Source organism: Scophthalmus maximus, chromosome 20, assembly GCF_022379125.1.
Source record: "Scophthalmus maximus strain ysfricsl-2021 chromosome 20, ASM2237912v1, whole genome shotgun sequence".
In the NCBI taxonomy this organism is placed as follows: domain Eukaryota; kingdom Metazoa; phylum Chordata; class Actinopteri; order Pleuronectiformes; family Scophthalmidae; genus Scophthalmus; species Scophthalmus maximus.
This window is the reverse complement of record NC_061534.1, coordinates 10,778,557-10,799,305: the sequence shown is the minus strand read 5'-3', so window position 1 is coordinate 10,799,305 and position 20,749 is coordinate 10,778,557. Positions and strand designations below refer to the sequence as shown.

Here is a 20,749-nt window from a genome sequence, read left to right as displayed (position 1 = left end):
CTCCTCCCAGGTTAATAATTTTAAAACTAGGTGTCATTAATAAGAAACCTATACATGTCTCTATACTCATGGCATCTGGTTGTGTGTGTATATGTGTTTGTGTTCGAACACGAGATCACACCTTTTAGGTTAAAGTGTGAGCATATGTATCACACATCCATGCACATACGGTATATACAATATAAGTTGACAGTCTGCCATGTGAATCCATATGGAAATAGAAACATGTCTGCATTTGGAGATGATGAAACCCGCTTCTGATTAAATTAGCATTAAAATGACGTCTATACTTTAGTGAACCAACACCTAAGAAAATTCTCTTTGGCCGTGCATTTCCCAGAAAAGAAGAAAAGACACTGTAGTGTCTTTTCGTCCATCTACGGAATGAGAAGGGCATATGTGTTTATCTCTTTCTTTGGAATGCCAAGTTAGGGGCCTCCTGGTGACCCCTCACCTTTCCTTATGGCCCCCTTTAAATTCCTTGTCTTACATAATATAACTTGAACCAGATGTCCTTTTTCAAGTAAACAACGGACCTATAAAGGTAACCCCCAAGAAGAATCGGGAGGGTTGTCATTTTGGCCGGACACTCTCCAAGTTCTGCAGTGCTTGTAATTGATGCTGGTCTTTTTGTAATAAACCTTTATATACAATCAAGACGGTGTCGGCGGACTTCTCTTCAATACATCTTCACATCATCGCTACTTTGTATACAACAACACATATACTGATTTACATGTATAAACAATAACTGACTTCTTCACGACACAAAGAAACCTACTTATATAGATGCCTGTATCGCTTACTTTAAGTTCCTGGATATACTAAGCTTCATCTTCTGACTCGATAACAGTTTTTTGCATTTCACACAGCTCAATGAAACTTGATGCTTTTTTTTCTCTCCACAGGACAGAGTTATTTTGTTTAGTTTTTTTCCTGTTTCCCTCAGAATCACAGAGATTTCTGTAATGTCTGTTTTTCGGAAAGGATTTCTTGATGTGCGTCTCAGTGGGTACAGAAGCAAACACGAACATCCGCACAAATATTTGGCAGGATGTGTTTTTGACATCGACGCTGTGAAGTGCATCTTTAACTGCATTCAACAAAAACAACAAGGGTACAATGAGGCGAAGTTTGGCGAGTTGTGTTATTGATTAATATTATTCCTTGTTGATTTTTCAGAGTCAAGTCGGAGCACGATACTGAGACAATAACCTCGCATACATGAGAAGACACAAATTACAGTCCAAAACACAGAAAAATGGCTTTGACTGAACAAACACAACAGACCAGACTCATTTATTAAAGATGTTTGCCACTGTTCTCTACAGCCAAGAAAGTAACTGTAATGCAAAGTATTTTTTTTTATCATCTTCATCATCTGACAGTTTGGGCCTCAATGTGCACCACCAGATATGCATTGGTTTCCCACACTGTAATTATCATTATTCATCATTGTCGATGGTATGTTTGTGTATACTGAGTGATTTTGGTTTGAGCAGTTGTTCTTTTCCTGTCCTCCAAAGGGAATTTGCACGTTGGAAGGTGAGGAACACGGCGATTGAGAGGAGGGACCTGATCCGGAACCCCGTGCCACTCATGCCTGAGTTCCAGCGCAGCGTACGCTTGCTGGGCCGTAGACCCACCACTCAGCAGTTCATCGACACCATCATTAAGAAATATGGAACCCACATTCTCATCTCAGCCACCCTGGGAGGTGAGAGTGGTTCTCTGGTTTCATTTGCTCACTCCCAAGCATGATTCACTAATTGTTTAAAATGCTTTTTACATATGGTTTAGGGGTTTCTTTATGTGCAAGAAAAATACATTTCCTAGGCTGCAAATAATACTTGATCTAAAAATTGTACTCGGTACCAAACTGCTAATTATTGATATGAATGTTTGATGTGGATTTTATCAATTAAACATAATTAATATAAATAATTTAAAATCGGGTTCATTTTTTATTGAACGTATAATTAACAATCCCATATTGCAATTGGCTATAAAGAAAGACAGATCCCTTTCAACCACTTAATGAATAAATATCTCTGTCAATTTGAGCAAACAAACATCACAATTCAATGACCCCGTATTATTGTACTGTGAAACCGCAACGCCATGGTGTCCTGGATTATTCATTTGCCTGTTCGCAACAATGTCAAAACAGCTCAGTGGAACAGTTTTGGGCCATGTTGTTCTCCTGGGTGCTGAAAAACTCTCCCACAGCAGAACTGCAGCTACGTCGCAATAGGGCAGGACAAAGCAGGAAGGGGAAAATCTCACAAACAAATAACTTCCCACCCAAAGCAGGATTTGTGTGACCTCAAGGTGACCTCAGTGAAGGACCGGCAGACTCACTGAGCCATTTTATTAGACACATTTGAGACAGATCAGCATCTGCATCCATAAATTACATCCAAATGGAAAAAAAATAAAATAAAACGAGTATCAGTTTCCAAGCCATTACTTTGCGACAAGTCTAAACATTTAGCGTTGAGTCAAACAACAACAGCTGAGGGTGTATCACAGCGTTAGAGCGTGCAAGGTTAGATACGTGCAGGTATGTTGATTTTTTTCAGCCGTCTGTGGTAGGTTTTCCATCTCCTCTGGCTCACTTTGACAAGGCTATCTGATATCCACTGTCACCACACCTCATCCCCACTGAACATGTGTGGGATCCAATAAGTAAAAATTTGAAACTTACTTTAACGTCATAAAAATAACGTGAATTCTCACTTTTTTACAAGATTGCGGGAGCAGGATGTAGCTCCCAGATGCAAAGCTGTCTGCCAAATATAGACGTCTCAGACTTTCAATGAATAATCTCTCATCTGTAAAAATACATATATTGCACCTAACGCATGAGGGATATACATTTTTATGGCCTAGAAAAAAAATATACATTTCAGGGAAACCAACCAAAATAAAAAGAAGAAAGGTTCAGTTTCTGCTGGGGAAAAAAAAAACTGTTCAAGAAAGAACATAAAAATACACAGAACATCCAGGTGGTGGCTCTGCCAACTGATCCACATACTGCATGAACATCTCATAATGAGTTTTACAGTGACTTTGTGCATATCGTGGGTGGGTATTGAAGCTCCCTAGATGAAGCCACACTTCATCTGGCATTTGAAAATCAAAATCAACTCTTAAAAGAATCTCAAATCTGTGTTTAAATCAACATTAACTGTATAACTACCCAATGTGCTTTCTTTACTTCAAAAGTTTGGGAGACCAAATGTGAAAACAATATATACTGATTCTTGGAAACTTCATGAAGAGGAAACTAATCTCCTAAATGCACAAGAATATATCAACACAGCTCAAATTACATTCATTGCTTTTTTTTCCTGTACATACAAAAAAAGAGGGACGAATTCTTCTAATGGATCATTTAAGTATTTCGGATGTGCTTCCCAAAATAAAAGCTAAGCGCCCCTGCTAAAAATAAATGGCGTCTTCCTCGTATCTCTTATCTTATCCCGAGCTCCAAAGGGACGCATAAACGCGGCTAACTTTGATTACTTTGCCAATTGCATTTTTTGAGATATAATTAGGAAGATAATCAATTTCCTCAAACCCTGTATTATATAATTGTCTGCATGAAATATTGGCGTACTAAAATAATGTTCTTAGCTTATTAATCTCACAATCAAATAAAAATATTTGAGAAAGTATTCATGATGCTTTTTTTATCATGATTTACATCTCCTTGATTTATCCCTGTGAAATTGCTTGAGCATTAACCCCCCCCCCCCCCCCCCCCCCCAAAAAAAAAGTAAAGCAGTAGGAGACTTATTTCATATTAAATTATTGCAGTCCCCTTAATATCATGGACTAGGATCTGATAACTTTGGTTAACATTGCATATCAAGTGTCAAGGGTTAGAGTTGCAATACCATCTCTTTGTAAGGTGATTCATGCTGCCACACTAATTTCGGAAACTCGAAATACAATATTGGAGTGAAACATTATATGATGGGGAAATGAAGTGTTTCTAACCTAGTAGGATGTACCAGGTGGCTAAAATTGGACAATGGTTGAAAAAAAAAAAATAGTCTCAGAATTAATCACAGTATCATTTTCAACCACAGCATCCGTCTTAGTCTCGTTGCGTTGCATCACCATATATTTCACGCTGTCTTGTTGCCTTTCTTGCCTTGCATTCATTTTTTTTAACCTCTGGCTCCTCTTATCTCCCTCTGAGTTATCACCATATTATCTTTAACCTTGAGGCCACTTTGTTTCAAGTTATGGGTCAGTACACCCTTATCTCAATCTTGGGGTTGTCCATTAAAGAGCACGGTTATATGAACCAATAAATGGGCACACCAGCATAGTGATAAAATTGAAAGAAGCGGCCAATCCTCTCTTTAGCCACCTATTCTTTGTGGTCTCAAGAGTTGTTATGCACTTGAGAGGAAAGGGGTGAACTCTTCTTCTCACAGGCAACATGATGTTGAGCGGTCAAATGTAAACTGCCCAATCAGAGGTTCCCTCCTCAATAGAAATAGTTACAATGCATAACCTTTGACAGGTAACCAGCATGTGTAGTTATTTTTTTTTCTGTTATCAGCCTGCAGGTTGTGTGAGGCTTACAAATGTCCATTTCTGGCTTGATCTAGTATTTAAATACCCGACTTTAATGAAATATGACTGACTGAAGGCACTGAAAAATATTGAGTGGTTACCCTATTTCGGAATGATTATACTACCAATTCAGTAACTGAGCATTGTGGCAGAAATTTGGTGGCAGAAGAAGAGGAAGATTACAAACTAGTAAATAATGCACACATTGAAATATTAAAGTAACATCTTTGCAAATGTTTTTTGGTGAAGAAAATGGAAACAACATATTTGATTGGTTCCGCTGAATTTAAGCAGAAGTGTGGAAACTTCTTAAATCACTCTTGAAGGAGTCTTTTAATTAAGGCAGTTAAAATATATATTTTTTTTTAAGGTTTAGTGCATAACATGGCCATGGTTAAGGAGGTTAGGGAAAGAAAACCTCTCCTATGTTCATGTCCCACTTTTTCACTCCAAACTCTTCTTTAAAAGTGCTATTTTGTATGTTTTGCTATTTCTACATAGCCAGCATTGACAGTAGCATATGTCTTCTTGCTAGCAGACAGGTTGCAAGTTCAGTATCAAGCTTCTTTCCTTCACTTGCCAAGATTTGTCTCCAGTGGTGGAAATTAACACCAATGTTAACTCCTGTTTTTACTTCTAGCTGACCTGTGCTCCCACTGAAGTTAGCATGTTAACCAGCTAGTCAGTCAGCGTCCTTTCTGCCCTGAATAAGTACTGCTGCTCAAAGGGCGCATTAATGCTGCATTCCATTATACCTCGGTACTCGGAAGTTGGGGTGGTGAAGTTCCTCCGACCTTCCGAGTAAAAATTCCGACTCGGTGGGGCTTTTCAGTGGCAATTTCCAACTCGGAAAATCCGCAGGTAATGGAACCACAACCCCGACTCGCGAGCTCCAAAATCCGAGTTCCGAAGTATAATGGAATGCAGCATAACATTTTGTCTGGCTGTAGCTCTTGGCAAGTGGCCATCCCAAACCACCACACGTTTGCAGCCTTAAATCACATTCGGCAGCAGAGAAAACTTAGAGAGAGCCTCTTCATAAGTATGTGGGACAGTTGAACTTCACGCCACCTTGACACTCCGTCATTTGAAATTATTCAACTGAAATGCAACGCTGTCCCTTTCCCCATTTAAAAAACCTAACTAAACTTTTACTTTACTTTTATTTTAATATTGTCAAGAAAAGTGCGACATAGATGAAGTTCATTTGTTGTTTTTCTCTTGTCTGAACATTGTAACAATTACACCAGAAGCTGAATTTCTGGGATAGGGGGATGTTTCATAAGAAGCTTCAAGGGATGAATATTTTGAAGTGCAACATGCGAACCGACTGCATCCCGGGTGCACAATGCGCGTGGGATGCTTAAATAACAAATAACAAATAAATCTCAGATTTCCAAAGAAAAGACACCACAACTGTGAGTCTGAAACTGAAAATAATACTTCAAAACAGTTTGACATATATGCGTAGATGTCTGATATGCCTGCAGCCACTGTGCGCTATACTGCAGATTTAAATTTATTGACATATCCAAACTATGTGCCCAAGGCTTTTAGGATGGAGAGTGCACAACCAAGGCAGTATATACATGCTACAGGAAGGTACATTGCTCTTGAGAAAACAAAGGGTGATGGACAGTTTTGCATTTTGCTAAAGCTGTGAAGGACACATTTCAGCACATCTCTCAGTTTTCACTCGCATATGTTTGAAATCAGCTTTCCACTGTGGATGAGAGCACCGCTGTTTCACTGTGAAATCTGAAAGGTCTGGAGCAAAAAAAAAGTCACAGGAGCATAGGAGCACAAAACTGCCAATAAATTCCAAAAAATGAATAAAATAGATAAATTAAAAAAAAGGAAGAAATTCTTAAGCTCCTTGTCCTGCATGTGGGGCCAAAGAGGACAAAAATACACCTCTCCAATTGAGAATACTTTGGCTATGAGTGACGAATGCAGGACAATGGTGAATTCTATGCACCGTGTAACAATAACACAAGAGGTTAAGGTCAGTCATAGGTTATATTCAATTGAGGAAAGTTGCAGTTTATTTCTTATCATTTCCACTCTACATTTAAAGGAGATAGAATTTGTCATTTTTTTTCAAAAGTTAGACAGTGGTAGTTTAACAACAGACAGAAAAAATCTAAAAACCCATTTTTCCAGCTAACTATTTTTTTTTTTGTCGACCTTTTTACATCAATCTGATTAATAAAGATTTCACATCTAGGAGGGACTCTATCTTAACTCCAAAGATTCCTTTGCCCTCATACTCTCTAGTGAATAGTCTAGGCCTAGGCCTAAGCATGCATTAAAGTAAAAAAATGTTTTTGTACTCATATAACTGAATCTTGATTCAAACACCCCCCTCAGTCATCCACCCACTAGCTGCGGCTGTGAAGGGGCTTTGGACTTGTCTGTGACTTGGACCAGCAGAACTAGAGTATATTTTCACTTTCACTTTCACTAAATGTTTCCACAGATCGCTCATGTTACCACCTTTACCAGCAAAACATGTTGTGCTGCACTTGTGGCAACGAGCGTTGTCTCCATTAATTATGGTGGAGTACAACAAGACATTCCACCAGTTCACTCTCTGCTATCCTAGGTCTGCGTCTTGGTATGAGCTCTGTGTGTGACGGGCAGTGAGAGACGAAGGCCAGCCTCTTCCGTGGTGTTTTTCTTCGCTGTGGGCTGGCGGGGGAAAAACATAACGCTACACGCACAGACAGACCAGCTAAACGTCAGACGCACCAGTGCATTTAAGGAACATTTTTGGTCGCTATTGAGACCTGGTACTGTATTCGCTACCTCTGCTCTAGTTAACTTGAGCTGATGCTGCGTTCAATTACAACTAGGTTTACTGAAATGACATGCAATCACAGAAGCCTGAGGCTGCAGTTCAAATGCACAACTCGACTGACGACACAGTCCGTCACTGCTACAACCTTTTTGGCAAATCATACTTGAAACTTTTGTTGTTGTTGTTGTTTTTCTCCCGCCAGCATAAAAACAACAGATCACACATTGGCATTGAGATGTATTGCATGAAACACCAACATCCTAGAAAATTGACTCATTTCATTCCCGGCTCATTCAATGGTATCGTGTGTATGCTGTTACTCTGCATTCTATTTTGGGAAGTCTATACATAGTTTTAATTCAGGAAGAAATTATTACAGAAACTAGTGGCTGTATTTTTATTATGTTCATCAAGTTTTCACAGGTCACATGAAGACACAACTTATGTATTTTTCATGTATTTCCCTGGCTGAGTTGTACTACTCATTTAAATCTTTTTTCTTTCTTTTACTTTTGTAATGTCTACAATAAACATTAATTTATTATTAATGTTGAATAACCTGCTGTTATTGTGCCAGGGTCTAGTCCTCAAATGTCCCTAAAGAAATACAAAAAAAGACCATGAAAGAATAAAGAAGGACATAAATGTTGCTATGTATCTTTTTTTTGTATTTTATGAAACCTTACCCTAACGCTATCCTAAACCTATTTCAAATAAAAATGAATCGCTCAACCAGCCTTTTGAGCCTACTAAGTGTAAAACTGGTTCTCACAAAGCTAGCTAAGTGCACACACACAAACACAAATTGCATGTGTATACTGCCCTTTCACACTCATTGCACTGATTTTGTGGGGAAACAGCACAGTGTTTCTAAACACCAAAACACATAAGCTCTGCATGAGCTGATTAACTATGACAGGGTGCCAGTTCGCTGCCCAGTAATAATATACCACAACGTATTACTTACCGATAGTTGAGCACAGATGGTTATTTTTCTAAGCCACAGAGCTAATGATTTTGCCTGACCAGCAGCAATAACCACAAAATATTTATGTTCAGAAGCCCTCTTTTAAGCCAAACTAAGCTGCAACAGAGATTTAAAAAAGGACAAATCAAGGGCTTAATGTGGGCCCATTATTCCTGTGCACTAGTGTAAGTCAAGTGTGTGTAAGTAACTTTGCTCACCCCCGAGGGAGTGAGAGCGTGGCAGCGTCAGAGAATGGGGCCTCGTCCCCCCAGTGCTTGTACTCTAACCAGGCATGAGACATTGGCCCTGACTGCTACCCACCCGTAGTCACGGTCACCACAAGTTAAGTGACCAATTCCAATGCGTCGCTCTGGGCCACATAACCATTCGCAGCACTGGAAACCTGAGCATATGTGACATGAATGAGTTCCAGGCATATGGTTTGCCATTTGAACAGTAATCTTCGAAATGAAAGATTGCACGAGCTTGTGATAGTGAATTGGTGTTTGCTTTTAATGCACCTGTTCCTGCTTGTTGGAATGAAAGATGTAGAAATGCGTTCGTGGCGAGATTGAGCAGCTCAACCCTTCATAGTGTGTCAACAAACAAACATATGACATGCAAATAGGAGCGATTGTCTGGTGCTCGGTAAATATTTGATCCCGTTGCTGCTCTAAGCGTTCACATTCTTCCCTTTTACAGACACTTACTGAAAGGTCAGCGGCTCAGCATAAATCCTGTGTTTCCTGTGGAAATACAAACTCAACATACAACGCAGACTAACATACAATGTCTGGCGTTTTCAGTTCTCACCTCTCAGATTTTAAGTCGTAGGATTACTTACGGGGGGAGATTTGGAGGTCTGCAGATTTTTACGTGTGCCTCATCAGTTTTACATTCACAGCTGTTGTCACATAATTACAGTGGCAGTGCTTTTGAAATTCACATTAAATTCTCTACCTCAGCAAACGAGTTATGGTTTCAGGTCGACCCAAGTTCAAGTTTGAACGTCTCAGAAACGGCACCACCGTCAACCAGAACAACGGCTAACCAGGAGTGTTTGACTTTTATATCACAAGAGAATATGTCAACATCTCAGTCCTTTTCATAGTTGAAACAAGTACGAAATAGAAAAGAAAGAAATACAATTTAACACTTCCCCCGACAGGATCTGTAATTTTATATTAGCCATGCACAGGAGTTAATTTCATTCAGTGACCCAGAGGAAATAAAAGACAGTGGAAGTGAACAGGGACATGCCAAACAATGACATGGTGCAGATAAAAGGTACAATCCCCCTCAAGTTGCTCTACGTGTTTTTAACACCAGCTGCAGGAGCTCATGCGCTCATCCCTATGTTCTTATTTCCTTGGCACTTAATTAAATCTCTGCAATCAGTAGTGTTATTTTCTATTTGTGTGTTTATAGTCTTCTCTTCTTTTCTCTGCCTGAGCAGAAAATAAAAGGCAGCTGACGTGATACATTTATTCCACGGTATAGAACTCCTGTGGTATTGAAGTGAAAATTCTAGACCTCTCATGAAATTAATGCCATACCAACAGGGGTAAATCTGGTGACATTTCTGGGGACGGTTCCAGCTGGGGATGAAGGAACAAATATGGAGGCTGTTCCTGGAAAACTGGGGCATCTGGTTTCCCAAGCTAAAACTTCTCGCCTTCGTTTTCAGACTCCTGACTTATCTCTCGTGTTAGGAGCTCCACTGGCAGCTGAGATAAGCCTGAATTGGACAACTCTCACAAAGAAAATAGCGACAGTACATTCACATTATTTATTCCGTGCACCTTAAGTAAATATCATTTTTACTCTTGAGACCGTAACAACTTCAGTCATTATTTTGCTTGAAGATAAAAGTACAGTACAATACAAAAGTCCCTTTCCCCCCTTAAAAAAAATTCAAATTCTCTAACCACATGAAGTATAATCTTAATCATATTTCCCTTCCCCTGTTCTGCCTGTAGGAGAGGAAGCACTGACTATGTACCTGGCCAAAAACAAGCTGGACAGGAAGCTTGCCAACTCTACTCAGAACGTGGAAGCCCTTCATCAGCTGGCCTCGTCATACTTCATTGATCGCGACGGCACGATGAGGAAGCTACACGAGATCCAGATTTCTACCAATGCCATCAAGGTTGGTGCATAATGAACATGTGTATAAAAATGCACATTTTTCTTTTCCTTTAATGTGCAATGACATTAATGCATCACCTGATCTACCGCCTTTCTGGAAAAGTTAACAGGTAACTAAAACTACGAGAGAAGGTAACAATCATAATTTTTGGTTAAGGTGAGGGAAGGATCACTTGCCTAATTACATTGTGAATATAAGAACTTTGCTAATATACTGTGACACATCTACCTTTGCTAATGAGAGAGAACAGTTATTAGAAGGATGTTGCCTGTCAGGAAAACATGAACATAGTGTAGCCACACAAACTATGTGTTTAGACAATCATAATAAACTGAATAAAATGTTGTATCCCACTGAATTAAGGTAGGAATGAGTTAGTTTTATTACACAAACTCATAAAACTAACATTTTACAAAGTATTCATACGGAAGAGCAAGACTGTAAATCATACAGTTACAGTCATCTGTCCCTGTGATTATGAACATATTCATTGTGTCAGCTTCAAATGAGAACATGTTTACATAAAATACAATAAAATAAATCAATCATCACTGGGAAGTGCCGAAAATAAGTTAATAATCATCATTAGGAAACTGGAACAGAGCACACAGATTGATTTCGGAATTTGAGTTAATGACCTATAGTGGGATTTTGTTCATTATTATTATTGCTACTCTGCAACAGACAATCCCCCCTTTCTTTTTGGGCCATCAGACAAAAAAAAAAACAAAACCACAATTTGTACGCAGTGCAAGCCGTCTGTCTGCTGGCCAAATGTGGTGGTTCACATGCTCACTCATGCAGGGACCCAGAGGAGAAAGGGCTGGGGAAAGTAATTGTAGAATATAAATAACATCAAAACCAAATTGGCCAAAGTTTTTGGAAAATCCCTCCCTCATGACAATGTTTATGCAACAGTGTATTACAGTAATTGCTGGTAAAAGAAAATAAATGGATGAATTGTAAATTCATAGAGCAAGTGGAAGAGATTGATATTCTTAAGAGAAAAAAACTTGAATATTCACTGACATTAGAAAATCATCAATTAGAAGAGAAAAAAAAAAATATATATTTATATATTTTTTTTTTTTTCAAGGAAGCACATTGCTATATTTCTATTTTCTTTTCTTATTTCTTTTCTTTATTGATATGGACCTAATGTATGTGTCTTTACTTTGCATGTTTGGATCAACCTGATCACACTACAGACACACCACTTCTTGTAGTACTAAGCCTGCAGTGTTTAACCTAATCAAATTATACTTTACAATTTTAATTCGCAAGAATTCTGATTATCATGATAAGTATCACATAGTGGTTTACATTGCCGTGAACTACATTGCTTCATTTTGCAAGGTGAATGGCACCAGAGGCATAAACAGTGATGACATCGCGTTTTGTCCATTGCACTCACCTCATCCAAAAAATCAGTATTTTGTTTTCTCCTGACTACGCCCACTTCACAGCGATGTAATGAATGAGAGTATTCATTCTAGTATCATGTAGGAGGAGGGAGGCAGGACCAGATTGGATTAACGTTCTTTTTTAAAACTCATTTTCCCTTTTTCATAATTTTTAAAATGTCTGGGTGCAATTTTCCTGACATTTTCTGTCGTTACTGTCTGAAAACAGCTTTAAAGTTATGCATTTTAATACATTGTGGTTTTGGTGTCAGCTGAATATTAACATACTTATTATTAACTAATGTAATTTAATTCACTTTTATTCTGTATATCTGCCATTAATCTTATCAGATGCGCACTCAAATGAGAGCATTTTTGCTTCATTGCAAGAAAAAAAACTTAGTATTAACATTAAGCTTGGCCACAACAACCCCACATCCCCACACACCAGTTTGGCAACAACAAGAATTATGATTCCAGGTGTATACCTGTATGACAAATAAATAATACTGCTGGGCCCGAGGGCCCAGGGCAACATCTCTTGTTTGCTATGACCTTGCTTATATGGACCTACTTTGCAAGCGAATACATGCATCACAACTAAAAAAATAAATAAAGTTGGAGTAAACCTGACTGTTTAACACTGCTTCTGGGATGTTTTGTTATGTGAGGACGTCAACCTGATTAACATGTACTTGCAGTTCAGTGGCAGGGACTGCGGGCCTCTATTTTGCCCATGGTATAGTTATAGGGATCCTGTTAACCCTGAAAAACTGAGTGTTGATTACTGACCGTGAAATGAATCAGTGTTTTTTAGTATTTTTCCATCCCACTATTTTCAATTATAAATAGACATTGCAAATTAAGCACAAGAAACACTGATGCAAAAATGCTAAATTTACACCAGCATCATAACAGAAACAATACGCACATAATAGGAATGATGCCGCTGGACTCACTACAGTGTGTTGGTGTGAATATACAAGCATACTGCTATAGTACTGTGGATGAAAGAGTTGAAAAAGCAACTTTTGCTCCTCGACTGTACCATACCTTCAAAAACACAATAGAAATGGAAAATAAGACTGTTGTACAGGAAATTGACGGTGTGTTTGTTCTTTTTGAAAATATAAGATTAGGTGGGACAAAACACATACAAAGCAAACAGTCAATGCCTCTGAACCAAAGTTTTGTGATTATACAGACATGGAGACTGGAAAGCTGCAGGTTGAATTGCTTTACCTGCCACAGTCACATTTTACAAACACTGAATGAGGCGCTGGGTGTTAATTTCAAGCCCTGGTGATCATAATTATTTAGACTTCTCTGGTTTTCCATGGGTCTGCAAACACACAATTATTTGCAGAAAGCAGATTGCAGATGTGAAAATAGGCTTCACCACAGAAAAAAATTGGAATGTCTCATGATCATAAATTTATTCAGCAACAGTCCATCAACCATTGCAAATATCACTGAAGGCTATCTGAACTTTAAATTGGCAATCTCAAAGATTTTCATACAGTTAATGTCTATATAGTCACTATCTAACACAGAATTACGTAACAACAGCAATTAAGCCCATGGGTTACTGATGAATGTATCTCAATAGTTATATATATATATATATATGCCGTATTACAAATACATTCCCAGAAAAAATAATGCTGTTTTACTGTAGCTTAACATTAAAAATCATTTAATTGGAGAAGTTGATATTCATTTTGAAGTAGTCACAGGAAATGCAACATGTTAGTGATCATACACTTCCAAATATCTACCACACGATGGTCATTTTTCGTAATTCTTCGACAGTGGATCAAGGGAGTGGAAAGGAGCAGTCACAGGGAGTGTTAGATGACGAGCTGCGGGCGACTGGCTGCACACCTCCAACTTCTCAGCGAGATAACCAACTTCTTTTACAGTGTCCCGCTGTTTGCAGACTGTTGCCATGTTGAGCATAAAATCAGATCATGGTTGCTCACAGAATGATGAAAAAGGGCCAATTGTTGCCTGACTTCTCTGTTATAAAATGGTGACAGTTTGTTTTGCTGCCCGCAGTAATGATATAAGTATATTAGTGGTAATATTTACTGTTACAAACAATAACGACAAATTGCATATCAGCATATCATATTGACACTTGTAGACGACAATAATTTAAGTAGCAGTAATACGTAATAAGTTTAGTTTCAAGAAGGTGGAGGTTGTTTTATATTTCAGGTTCGACAAGTATATTGATTCTAATAACAGTCTTTTCCAGGGTGCAACGTTATAGGTTATTCGTAGACTTATTATGGTGCGAGGTCATTGAGTGTTTTTGAGTCAGTCTACAGGAAGTCTTTCAGAGCTAATCAGCCTTAAAAGTCTACGAAGTAGTTCTGTTACCTCGAGCTAGGTAAACCAACAAAGTCCAGTTTAACCTGCAGGAGTTTCTGAATACTGTTGTAACATGTTCTGCTGCCACACAGGAAATATTTCATGACAAATGAGAAGTTCTTAGCCTCCCCCAACATCTTTTTCATTTTCATCCACTGATATGACAGGTGCTTTTATCCAGAGCGACTTACTATTGAACTAAACAACTGAGGATTCAGTACAGTAGACCTTGAATTATGTGCCAGATGCTAAATATGTTCAGTAAGACAAAGCGTAGGAGATCAGGCAAAGAAGAGCACCGAGGTGCACAGTAAGTGCTAGTTAGACACGTTAGAGTGTTGAAGTATTAGGCGAGGAAGTGCTCTATACTGCAGAAATCAAGCAGAGAGAGAAATCTGTCAGACGGCCTGTCACAGATGATGATCTCAAAAAGAGTCTGAAAAATGGTAACCGTGAGTGAAAATAATTGTGCCAAAGGAAAGCGAGTGAGGAGGGAGTCGACTCGCGACCGTAGCTCAGTCTTCTGACTAGTGGCCAATGGGAAAGTGAGCTGTCCACAGACATTCAACTGAACAAAAATGTTGTCAAGCAGCCAAAAGGCTGTTACATGTTTGGATGGCTATGGGAGGATGAGGAAATTGCAGTTCATATTAATTCACTATAGTTTTTGTTTTGCTAGCGTTATTTTATATTGCATGCACAAAAATGCAACATGACATATTGCTGACTTCTTCAGTGAACATATTTTCTTCTTGTGTACTGTAAAAAAACAAAACTGTGTTGCGTTTTTATGAATATTGTGATGGTGATGATGGGTGTTACATGCATTTTGCATTTTCTTTCGTAATGCAAAATGCCCACCGAACTATATTCAACCACAACCGACAATTTCTAATCTTCACGATCAAATCCCAACAGACATCTGAACAGAAATGACATGTGTATCTAGTCAAATCAAACAAAGTGCAGCTATTGAACTCTATTCCAATGTGGCTAGTTTATTCAAGTAATGCACAATCAGCACCAGACTGCTGTAAAATAACCACACAAAAGTCTGCGCACATCCACAGTTGGTGCTCTCACCAAACTGCCTGTTTTTTGCAGTGCAGATCGGTGAGAATGGATCCTGGAGGCCCACTGGACACAAACTAATTTAAATGTGTGCCTCCTCTCTGCATCACCAGACATCCTCAGGGCTGCGCATTCCTGCCTGTCGTCTTTCCATGTCTTCATCCCAGACTACTGGGGTGCGACAACTGCAAGCCTCGTGCTCTTCTCGCATCGATAAAATGCATTTTTAATGCAACAAGCAGATCGATGTTGATGACCAGAAACCATTGCTTAAATTGTCGACAAAATTTGATAGTGATGATTCGGGGAACAATTTGCTGTTCGATATATTCAAGTATTGGGATTATTATTTATTATTTAGCTTTAAAAATTATTTCAATGGGTAACACAAGTTTTTTTTCGAATTAAAGTTTTTAATTTCCCAATGTTTTACTTGTTAACTTTAACTTTAACAAACTTAGTTCATTTGCGTCTTACCAATTGCAATAACAATTTTCTGTCTTCAGCGTAACATTAAATACACTTTTATGACATTTTGTTGACATTCTGTATTTTTTCAAACCACTCCTCTCAGTATTTCTCATTGCATTAATTACTTTTATTAGTTAAATATCAAAGTGTTTTGTTTTTGTAAGGAGGGCTGATGCATTGTCATTTTTTTTGGATGGATTTACGTGCTTCTCGCCCATCAGTAGAAAGACTGTTGAAATGTTCCATACGCTAACTCGCAGACTACTACAGCTGCTGCCTTGCACCTGTGCCTGTGCACCTGCACTTAAGCCTCCAATCCAGCAGCAAACCCACCAGTGCTCCGCGTCCCTGTCTTCGTTCAAGGAGCGCCATCCCGGTTTTTTGTTGTCTTGAGTGACAAGTGGATTAAGGGCCTCTGGCAGATGAGACTCCAGGTAGCAGGAAGTCAACCATGACAAAATTAAACAAACCTGACAGTGGCTGCTGAGTCAGTTTCTCAGGAAAGGAAGGCAGGAAGTGTTGAGAGGAGCAAGTATCGATACAGCGCTCTCTACACACAGGCACACGCCCACACACACATACACACACACACACACACACACACACACACACACACACACACACACACACACACACACACACACACACACACACACACACACACACACACACACACACACACACTTACACACCACTGAGTGAAGTGCACATCTGCTGATCAGGACTGATGGACCTGCGGCATCTGTCAAGAGGTGAGGCTGTTTTTCTAAGTAAGTTTGGAAAAGGCTTGTGATTGGATTGGTGATTGAGTGAGTTAGTAATTTAGATAATGGGAATGCAGGCATGCAAGATAGCTTGTCTCTCACCTATCAGATATTGCATCGTCAGAGACTCGGCAATGAGTTGGGTGTTTTTTTTTTTAACTCATGGAGAATGTGTCATGCTCTTTTGGCAAGATACAATGGAAGCTCAATAGGGGCGAAGTAAAAAAAACAAAAAAAAACAGGGCTGTCTGAAGTTACAGTTTAGTGCAGTTAAAACACATAACCATGCTGGTACAGTGTTTTTCCCTTTTAAGAGTCACATTTTAGGATATATTGTGGCCATTGCTTGAGATGATGCACAGTTTTAAATTTAATTACTGAGGAAAAGCATCCAATTCCCCAGTGCCCCCAAAAGTTTCAGGTTCTCTTTGGTAATTCAGAATCAGAATCAATGATTTTTCCATCTTATATTGTGCCTATATTGTTCATATTGCCAGATATATTTGTGTTTAATCAAGTTCCCCAAACAAATGAATGCAAAGCAAACAAAACCACTGAAAACTGTTTCCTGTACTCTAGCTTATGATTTGCATGAAACTCAAGAGCTGTAGCCATGTGTCCTGCAAGCTTTCTGAAAACCTGGTGCTAGTTGTGTCAGATATTTGAGCCAAACATTACTGTGTAAAAGTTGACATAAATATCAAAACCTTCAAACTGTGTGCGCTGCATTGATGCACATACTTATCATTAAAATCTTCAGGCAGCACCACCATAAGAATTCGCCTGCTGCGAAAGCTTAAAATGGACAATCATGTGCACCAAGTTTTGTGGTTTCGTTTAAATCTACTAATACTAACTATATATTTGTATACTTGTTTGTCAGATTTTATATGTCAAAAATCAAAGATTCAACTGTGATCTGCATCTCGTGGGTACAGATAACAGCAACACAAATCGCAGTTCTCCGGTCACGTTGCCAGCAGACAGACAGTGATCAGAATGTGCAGAGGAAGCAAAGTCCTGCAGAAGGCAAGGATCTATAAACACAGAGAACAAGGGCTTTGCTCCTCCAATATTGATTCAGTACGGCTGTGAGACCTGCTATGGAGTGCAAACTTACAATCAGGATGAAAAACAAGTGTCAATACTGCAGGAGTTGTTTTAGATATTTCCTGTCTGCAAGTAAGCAGGCTGAAAGTCAGGCTCACTTTGTTCTCCTGAAATTTGCCGTGAGGCAACTGTAACTTTGGTCTGAGGGATTCACCATTTCACTCGTTTACTCATACTTTACTCATTCACCCACTTTATTTTTAGCACTTTTCATACACATAGTCAACAGACCCAAATACCTTCAATGAAATGTTTAAATTTAACACTTTTCAATTATCTTACCAAAGTATTGTTATTTCAGTCATTACCCGCACACACACACACACACTTACTACAGTTAATGTATTCATGTTCTCTTCCAGGAAAGATAGCTTTACAGCCATGATAATAAACAGCCAGATGTTCAGATTGCATTTCATATTTCAAATACTGTTTTTTTCTTTTATCTCCAGTTTAATTCCTAAACTTAGAGCATCAAACAAACCCCATTTCAAATTACAGCTCAAAACCCCTTAAACTGTAGAAAAATTACAATTACTGACCCAACAAGATGTATACATCTTCTCGTAGATAACATACTACAAGTATAATACTGAAACCACTCACTCAGCTTCATTTGAAAATCTAAAACATAGTGGAAAAACAGAATACAAATGGTTTGACTGTACACTATTAAGACACACTTGGAAACCAATGACTTTTCATAGAGCCTAAATGTCTGTCGGGCTGTCCGTGTAACATTCTCCTCATTTTGTTTACATCAAGATTAAACAGAGGAGATATCAAGAATAACAAATGTGGTCTGAAAACCTTGTTGATGAAAACCTTGTTACCAAGGGGGTATCCATTAGCAAATAAAGCGACTGCTCCAATCTGAATTTTGAATACAAAATAGGCTCTAATTTGGAGATGGCTGCACATTATGCAGATGTCAGGGACAAGCTGGTGAATGCCCCCTCCTTTCAACAAAATGTCCTCAATGGTTCGCCGCCAAGTTTTATCTGGCCGGTCGCCTGATATCACAGAACTGTTTCCTATATGGATAACACCCTGCATCGTACCAAATTAAAACTGTAATCAAAACTGTCACCTTCCTCTTAGAAATGTGGCCATAGAAATCCAGGTTTTAAAAACAAGTGAATTCTCGTAATGGTTTAACATCTAAAATATAAGCAGATATGTATCTGTGGAGTATCAAAATATAATGCGTGTATGAATTTTGCAAGCTTTTTTTGATTAAGTGTGTAACTATCAGAATACAAATGAGCAGCGGAACATCAGGGCAGCCAGCGGGACATGAAAACAGTCAGTCGTTGAGGACATCAGACATCTGTGCAGGCGCCAACGCAAAACTTTCTCATTATAAAGGCAATCGTCTTTTCATCAGCGAGAAATACAAACAATTGTTTGATTGTTATTGGACTCCTACAGGTTGCACATGCTGTGCAAGCGGCGACGGTTGCAAAACTGAAAAACACATTATGGTGTGCCATTAAGGTTACATGTAAAATTGGTCCCCAAGGAGCACTGATGTTATTGTTAAATAAGATTCAGAGGTAATTAAAATCAGTAATAACAAAAGTATCGTGAGCCAATGAGCCAGGCTTTGAACGGCAAGCAGCGGTATGTGTGTGTTTGGGTGTGAACTGATAGTGGCTAGCTGAATGTATGTAACCTTTCATCCTCCATACCCCACTCTGTCTACCTCGGCCTCTGAACTGCTTAAGAATTCTTAGCTACGTATGAACGTTAATCAAAACCAAGTCATATCAACGCTGTGCTGCTGGCACCCTGTGCGTAACCTTAGCCTTGTTATTTACCTAAGAACCCACGTATCCAGAAATACACCCGCTTCAACAAATGCTTTGAATTGCCACCTGATGTGCATTGAAAAATACTCCTAAACCACTGAAGTCAAAAGAAGACCGAGAATTAAAACTTCGAACAAAAGCAAAGAATAAATATTGCACACAACAAAATGCCAAAAAACACAGTCACTGATGATACGAAACTGTAAAGTACATTTCATCTCTGCCCTTACCTGTCTTTCATTCCCTTGTGTGAAACATGCAGATATACATCTATGGCAGCATGCAAGCATACATGTAAACACAAACACACAAACAGGCACGCAGTAAACCCACAGCGCTAAACAAGTTACCCTGGGGTTACGATCTAATGAGATCGTAAAAGTATCGGAGGGGTTCCTGCTGTACATCATTTATCTCCGTAATTGTATCACAGCTCTTTTATTAAACAGAAAAACATATCACAGAAGCCATTTAGCACAGTGGCATTATCCATTTTTACTGGTTCATCAATCATATTTCAGTCGTTATTTTGGCAAAATCTGTATTCATTATCATTTTCAAACGCTCCGCCACCACAAACATAACCACTGGGCGGCACAGCATGGACACCAAATACAATTTCTCTCTATTTTCATTGCTAATTCTTTTGCAGGAAAAATAAATCATTTGATATTAGGCACATCATATTTCTCTCTATATATATATTGTTCGAAAGGCCGGGTTCCAAAGCAAAAAATGTATAGTCAAGGCAAAGAGAAATCTCTGCCCATTGTGAACCACATCATATCGCACTGATAGAAATAAATGACGTGGTTGTTTGTCTTGGTCTTGCTGAACCTGATTGCTGCACACTAGGACTCCAGTGGAAAGGAAGGGTCATTTAGGAATGAAAATAAGATACCCAATGGAGTGGTTTAATGGAAAGAAAATGTCAATTTTACGAGTAAACGCCTTCCTGGGGGAAAGTGTGATAATGCAGGGAGGAGCACGATCGGAAATCGACTGTATACACAAGCTTTCATGGCGTGTGTGCATTGGGACGAGCGTCTGACTGCGGCGTGTCTACTGTATATCCACTCATGCATTACGTGTGCAAGAATGCATTCCTACTGGGCAGTGTGCTGACTGCATCCCACACAAGGTCACCTATCCTCACAGCCGGGGATGATTTACACCAGCATTCAATATGCTGATTTCCTGATGAAGCTGCAGTGCTGTGGGTGATGGTGGTGTA

The 20,749-nt window shown here is 39.0% G+C and overlaps 1 protein-coding gene across 2 annotated transcripts in view; it reads left to right on the top strand.

Annotated features, from left to right (window-relative positions):
• brinp1 (bone morphogenetic protein/retinoic acid inducible neural-specific 1) overlaps positions 1-20,749 on the top strand; it is a 130,096-nt gene that overhangs the window by 72,338 nt on the left and 37,009 nt on the right. For both annotated transcript variants that reach the window (XM_035608874.2, XM_035608873.2), the window contains exons 3-4: positions 1,527-1,717; positions 10,340-10,509. In XM_035608874.2, coding sequence (XP_035464767.2) covers positions 1,527-1,717; positions 10,340-10,509 — 361 coding nt within the window. The remainder of the gene's footprint in view (positions 1-1,526; positions 1,718-10,339; positions 10,510-20,749) is intronic.